General features: G+C 36.3%; 1 protein-coding gene across 4 annotated transcripts; it reads right to left on the bottom strand.

The window, feature by feature from the left end:
- Window positions 1-449: 449 nt before the first annotated feature.
- LOC129300002 (putative MYST-like histone acetyltransferase 1) lies at window positions 450-5,578 on the bottom strand. Of its 4 annotated transcripts, XM_054938518.1 has the most exons (7): window positions 5,220-5,578; window positions 4,784-4,863; window positions 4,362-4,422; window positions 3,686-3,898; window positions 2,583-2,652; window positions 1,775-1,868; window positions 450-889 (listed from the first exon to the last, which is right to left on the bottom strand). In XM_054938518.1, the coding sequence occupies exons 1-4, from the start codon at window positions 5,506-5,508 to the stop codon at window positions 3,891-3,893; spliced, it is 438 nt and encodes a 145-aa protein (XP_054794493.1). In that variant the 5' UTR covers window positions 5,509-5,578; the 3' UTR covers window positions 450-889; window positions 1,775-1,868; window positions 2,583-2,652; window positions 3,686-3,890. The 4 variants fall into 4 exon arrangements, with proteins under 4 accessions (XP_054794493.1, XP_054794495.1, XP_054794496.1 ...); XM_054938520.1 differs by lacking the exon at window positions 1,775-1,868; XM_054938521.1 differs by lacking the exon at window positions 1,775-1,868 and having other exon boundaries at window positions 3,790-3,898.
- Between the last annotated feature and the right edge of the window lie 1,554 nt (window positions 5,579-7,132).

Genomic DNA, 7,132 nt, shown 5'->3' with positions numbered 1-7,132 from the left:
TCGATGCAGCTACCCTAACTCACTTATCGCTGCAACTTGAGCCTACACGCACGTTACTTACAGGCAACAACCTAACATAACATAAAAAAACCTCTACTGTCTAAATCTATGTGAGATTCAACCAAATTTTACGTTGGCTGTTGAGAGCCTAACACAATCCTCCTCCTTTATCTGAGCTTAAGAGCAACTATAAAACATAGGCGGAGTTGTTTAAAACATTTAAACAAGGCACGGAATCCATCATCTAACCTTAACAAGCTTACACAAAGCAATTAAAAATTTGTCACATCCTTTCCTTTGTTAGGGTGAAGGGTGAGAATACATGCCAGATCATAAGATTCTTCTAAATGTTTTTCCTTTAAAATCAAAAGTTCAAATCAATAAAATTGTTCATAAATTCAAAATGAAAAAGACAAACAATAAAAGGACACGGGAGATAATAGAGAAGATTGCAAATATTTAAGCTAGATCACATTCATGCTTCCAGTCACAGAACTAATGTCTGAAAACAATAAAATTGGCTCCTTCAAAAGTGGAAGTTTACAATTAATTAAAATAATTACACGAATGAAGCAATCTGCAGAATATGTTGACCTTGCTGATTGCATACAGTGTGCCGATAAATAGGATTGGCATTTTTTAAATAACAGAGTGCAAAATTGCATGATATAAGAATTTGAAGCTTCTCATGCCAAACTACAACAATGACAACAAGGATACATTTAACTTGGAGAAATAGCCAACCATGTGGCATCCTCGATGATCGATCATCACATTCACACAGAACATAGAACAGAACAGGTCAACATCATCAGAGTCTTGTGATCAAGAAACAACTTGGCCAATAACAGAGATTCTGCCCATAAACCTTGTTCTTTTTGCCATCAACCTGTTTGCGGATATAGCATAATAATTAAAGACAATCATAAAATACAAATAATCATACATACATTCATGCATGCGCACGCAGAGAGAGAGAGAGAGAGATCAAGGGAGTTATCTGACGTGAGAGGAGGTAAGAAAAGTGGTCGCCCTTAGATTTGAAATAAATACAAGAATAATTAATGCGAGAACCAAGAATGGCATTAATTACACAATTAAGGTGACTCCTGCATTTAACTTACATCATTGGTTTGTGATCCAAGGGTGATTATTTCGTCCCCTTGTACGATAGGGTCTGGGGTTTAAGATGGAAAGTAGAGAAAAATTCTATTGAAGAAAATAATGTCAGGCAATCTGAAAACACCAATTACTTCACCAGACCAGGAGAATCTCCCAAACCAAAGGTAAATCACGAGTCTGAATCCTACTGCAACTATTTCTTAAAGATATTCCCCCATTAAAAAAATATAAGACATTTTTTTTTACATTAAATGTTAAAAGTACAAGGCATTTTTAGTTTTACTATGTGTAATAATTAATGAGTTTTTTTCCTCAAAAATACCCTTAATAAATATATCACTCAACCCTTTATTTAAGTGATATACCATATTAAATGAAGGCAAATATGAAAAGATGATATTAGATTAACGAAAATTAACTGACTCAATGGAATGTGTAATTTGATTAAAAATACCTTACATTTTTTAACAAAGGAAATATATACAATGCAATCGTTAAGAACTGCCCTAGATTATAGCACAATAATAACTACTCATTAACAATCATAATAACTGCTAGAAACTAGAGGTAATGCTACTAAGATGGCTTTAGAGTTAACCACCCTATTCTCCCATTTCTTCAGTAACTGCCTCTCCCATCTCCTCACTATTACCTTCAGTCCTAGCTCACTTTCTACACCTGCTGCAGGTGTGTGAAGAACAGGGGCCCATTATTACCCTTTGATTATTTGTTCTCTCAATACACTCCTGGTATAACAAAAAAGAGGCAAAAAATAAAAAATGTTATCAAAGCCCAATAGAACTGCATCACCAATTTCCAAATGTAAACAATTACAAAGGTTTCAGATTAATATCCAATTTTGACCGAAACTTTCAAACAATTGGTGAATTTGAAGAGCATATAATTATATGAATGTAATATATAAGGCACACTCTGATAGAAACGTTTCCTTGGCAACAATATATACCTATAAAATGCAATATTATCTTGTTCATGCACATTTGAGCTTAGAAAATTGAATCAAATATCTATAAAATGGAAATAACCTGGTTCTTTAAAGCGCCATAGGCCTCTATCCAAATTAAATTGATGTTATCAAGCATCAAACAAGATGAAAATCAGGCAAACCTCCTTGTTATGCGTAGGAATTTCAGCTGTGACCAGAACTTCCAAAAAAATAAAGAATCCAAGGTTGCAACAATAAGATACTTGAAATCCAATATTGGACAGCAGGATCACGCTCCTCAATCACCATTTACAGCATTTAAATGCTCTTGCACCCACTTAACTTATTCTAGATAATTGAAGACAGGTGAAGTAATAACTCATTCCAGACTCCATAAAATGAAGGTAAGGTAATGGGGTGCGAAAAACAAGAAAAACAAAAACATAGATTAGCTTTGATACTAATTATAAGATGCCCATCAACATTAATAACTAGAGCAATGAGAAAAATGTACCTCAAACATTGACAATGTACCACTTCTGTATATCTCATCACCAGGAGGATGCTTGAGATCACATTTGCCTCTGCATGATAAAAAGAGATGTTGGAAGTAAGGTAAGGTGGCCATTGAAGATAGTTCACATCATTACATTGATTATATAAACTGACAACCTTTTCGAGAAAGAAGGAGGGCAAGTTAAAATTATGAATTCTTCAATTCCAATAAAGCAACATAAGAACATTTACCATAGCTCTGAAGGTCAATTAAAAGTTCAGCTCACTCTGCTAATTTCTTTTTTAAAAAATAAGAACACCTGGGAGTGTAGACCTTTCAACCACACAACAGTTTATTCAAGTTCAGGTCAACTTCCTTCAGCGTATTTGATGGAAAATTCATATGATTGGTATCCTTAAATCAGCTTCCAATTGTACCGGTAATTCAAGAATTCATGCAGTCAACAGATAAAGATGATTTTCATGGAATTCATATGAATTAACTTGTGACAGACAAATAATCAAAAAGTCACAAGCCACAGTAATACTTAATTCAGAGCTATGATCATTCAAGATACAGCTAATGGTCATCAAAGATTAGGTCATGTTGGTGAATGGAAAGAATAATTAGAGCGAATTGGAAGATTTTTTTTAAGAAAAAGTTTCAAATACCCTTTTACGCACTTACTTCATCCTGCAAAGAAAAGAAAAGAAATCCCACATTTGGGGAGGGGTAGATTCAAGAGAAAAAGGTTTGCATATCATAACAGGATCATACCATTATGCAAACATTAAAATGGCATGAAGTATTAATACAGACAAAAATTTGTACAGACAACATTTAAAACAAGCAAAAAAGCCGCAAGTCTAAACATTAACATGATTAGGATCTCAGGGTAAAATAAGATTTAATGCAAGTTTATATTCCACTTAACATGACAATACCACAGAATAGCAATTAAAGAGAACTAGAAAATAGAAAAAGCAAACAATAACAGCAATGCCTGAAGAGGAGCAGAACAAGGGATACGAAGACTGAAAGATATGCATTCCTGTTCAAAGCAATAAATAATCACTCAAATCATAATGGGGAAAGGAAGCAATATTTGAGGCACAGCTCACCATATGCCTCTGAAGCTGTTCTTTGCACTTCATAAAATCGAGGGAAAACTCATAATAGTACAGCCTCAAACAGTCATTGTATTCTGATGGGAAGGGGGAAGTACCGTGTCTCAATCTCATATCTTCCTAATTTAATGGCAGCAATATTCTTCACTTTTGTAAATTCCTCATGTTCTCGTAAGCTGGCAGCAAAGCATCAAGCTTCTCATGGCCCTATATGGAGCAAAAGACACATTCATACACATGGAGGAAACAGCTGCAGCAAGGCAGAAACAGCTTGACTAATAATAAAATCCATTGCTTTCACATTCAAGAGTGGTCAGACTTGCGTATAAAAAGCAGAACTCTGTCACTCTAACTTGCTATCACAAGATTATATGGCACTCATCAAAATTACGTATTTCAATTTCATGTGACTTTGGGATTCATTTAATCCCCCCACTCCCTCCTTTCCACACAAACTTTAAATACTAAATAGCCACAAAACAGTAAAACGTTTACAGCAATTTTTAATCTGATTACTATCCCAATTTTCATGCCAATGACTTGAAGTTCAAATAGGTCCTATTCTTCAAGTAACTATGTAAATAGAAAGATCACAAATCTTTAAGCCTAGAAGGTGTTATTTTGAGCTTGCGCATTACTTGATTCTTGTCAAAAAATACATGTTGAATACCTCCACGGTGTGTCTCATCAATCCTCCTCTTTTGCTGGCGTGTCATCTCCAAGCTTGTCACCTGAAAAAACCACACATGCAAAATAGAGAGTCATTCATACACAATAAGAGTACCTCTTTGTTTGGAAAATGGAAAACGGAAAGACAAGGGAAGAAAATTATTGACAAAACACACACATGTTTTACTTCTTACAATTTACTCTCTCTTCCATTTATTTTCCAGAGAGAAGCAAAGCCCAGTCGATGGGAAATTATATAAGTCGCTATCTTCCACTGCTTTAGATAAACGAACGAGAGCAGAATAATTTTTTAAAAAAAACAATATCATCGATCGTTTCAATGAAACCTACAAATCCGTTTTTCCACAAAAGCTTCCAAGGCACAGACGCTTTTAAAACAATTTGGAGAACATAAATCATTACCTTCAACTTTTCGTCAACAGCCTCCACCAAATCAAGATCAAGTTGTTCAACCTTCACCCACTCATCAAGCCTCCTATTGACTGCCAGAAAGAACAACATACGCGTATGAGACTACCCAACTGCTACCACTAGTTAGAGTTCCTGCCCACGTTAAGAAAAATGGCATGGCAAGAATTGGGACAAAAAGCTGACAAGAATTGCATGGATCGAGTGTTTCTTTTAGTAAAACCTATGGCGAAATGAATCAAACATGTGCCAAGCATCACAGTCACAACGACAATTCGACGTTTCATCCAGAAGAAAGAAACGCAGATACATAAAATTCCAGATTCATAACCACTCAGCTAAGATCAAATGCGTCTCTCAGCCACTTCATACCCAAAACCCTAACCACTAAAATTGCGCAAGGCCAGAGAAACAACGAAGGAGATCTTACACTCGGTATAATGGACGTAACAGTCGTAATCGATGGGACGCACTTTACTCATCTTGCGGCGCTCGATGACTTTCACGGGTTGAAGCTTGCCGTCCCTCTTACGACACATGACCCGAGTGCCAACATCCAGGGGAGGCAAAGACGCTCTCCCCTTCTTTGGAGTATCGGATTCCAGCGGCTTCTCCGACGCAGTTTCGACAGGCTCCCCATCGCCAGAAGAAATTTTACCGGTGCCGGTTAACGGGGCAGAACCGTTCTCTACCCTCGTCGGTGTCTCCAGCGATCCCATTTTCCTGTCCAAGCCCCCGACGATACAACGGATTCAGGCGCCAAAACAAAGAGAAACGGAACGGGAAAGCATGAAGCAAGGGGGCGGGGATAGCCGAACAGCCCGAACTGTGTACTCTGCACCGACTTACTGTTCCCTTTATGCACAGGAAAATTCCATACAGGTTTCGTACAATAAACTTATTTACACATATCTACATGAAATTCATAAACAACCAATTCTTTTGAGACTTGAGTAATTTTGCCAGTGGCATGTAAAAACAATATTGCTTTTGCTTATTAAGTTATACCCTCCGCCTATATTTGATATGAGGCATTGAGAGGTTGAGATTGAGATTAATATTTAAAAAACCCACAAATACAATGTTTGATATGATGGATTCTTTAATTTTTGGGCATGATGAAACCTATATAGATGGGATTAATGAAACTTATAGGAAAGGTGGTATTAAAATTTAAGCTTGGGATTAAATTTTCTTAAACCAAAATACCCTCCATTTTTTGTACATGTCTAGCCTTCCACTTTCATCTTCTCCAATCTCGTAGCCATTAGCCAACACGAACACATTCTCCTTCTTTGATCTTGCAACCACAGCCTCTAGATCTTGCAACCGTCATTGCCTTCTCCTTCTCCGATCTTGCAACCGCTGACCTCTAGATCTCGCAATCGTCGCTGCCTTCTCCTTCTCTAATCGTGCAGCCACTGTCACTTAAATCTCGCAACCACTTTCATCTCCTTCGCTCACAGGTCCAAACTCAATCTCCCTCTCTTAAAAGATGCACAATCGCGAAGGTATGGAGAAGATGAACCTTGGGCTGCCATGGTTTTCAAGAGAAGGTGTTCAATTTTTTTAAAAAATTTTAAGGGTAGTATGGTCTTTTCATACTTTATATTTAATTGTAAAATAAATAAAAATAATTATTCTCTGTAAGTATTATCTCATACCAAACATAATTTTAAAGTCTCATTCTCAATATCAATCTTATTACCAATCCCAATACTAATTCCTATACCAATCCCTCTAAATTGAGGCTTGCGTATCAAACAGGACCTTAGGTTTTTTGAATATATTCCTTGCATCGGCGTCTACTTTCCTTTGCTAATCAAATCCAGTGAGAAGCAAAAGGAAAGATATCCACAATATTCAAAATGAATGCCATAATGTTCTTGCCTATAATGGCCTGACAAATGACGTGAAGAAAATGTTTGCCAACGCCTTCGAGTGTTGGTCCAAGGTAAGGATGTTAAGCTTATGGAAATGTCATAGTATCAATTGATGAACATTAGGCTAGTGCTCTATGCAGGAGACCAAGGGAGAGCCATTTAATAGACCCTTGGGGACACTAGCCCATGTATTTTCACCGATGAATAGGAGATTCATCTGGATAGCATAGAGAATTGGGTGGTATCCAGCGATGTGATACGGTTGTCTATGGCCAGATTCAAGGTCTAACCTATGAATTTAATAGGTGGTTCTATTAACATACTATATAATTTCATATTGACATACTATATTATTATTCTAACCTATGAAATTAACAGGTGGCTCTATTCACATACTATATTATTATTATTATTATTATTATTATTATTATTATTATTATTATTATTATTATTATTATTA

Source organism: Prosopis cineraria, unplaced genomic scaffold, assembly GCF_029017545.1.
Source record: "Prosopis cineraria cultivar Desert tree isolate PC_DT_omini unplaced genomic scaffold, ASM2901754v1 PC1386, whole genome shotgun sequence".
In the NCBI taxonomy this organism is placed as follows: Eukaryota; Viridiplantae; Streptophyta; class Magnoliopsida; order Fabales; family Fabaceae; genus Prosopis; species Prosopis cineraria.
The sequence above is the reverse complement of the archived record's forward strand: the minus strand, read 5'-3'. Positions and strand labels throughout refer to the sequence as shown.

Excerpts from the sequence above, each read along its gene's own strand:
- LOC129300002 (XM_054938518.1), bottom strand. The coding sequence starts at position 5,508 with ATGGGATCGCTGGAGACACCGACGAGGGTAGAGAACGGTTCTGCCCCG. Across the intron at positions 4,864-5,219 it reads TTACGTCCATTATACCGAGT|TCAATAGGAGGCTTGATGAG; the intron begins GTAAGATCTCCT and ends TCTTTCTGGCAG. Across the intron at positions 4,423-4,783 it reads CTGTTGACGAAAAGTTGAAG|GTGACAAGCTTGGAGATGAC; the intron begins GTAATGATTTAT and ends TGGTTTTTTCAG.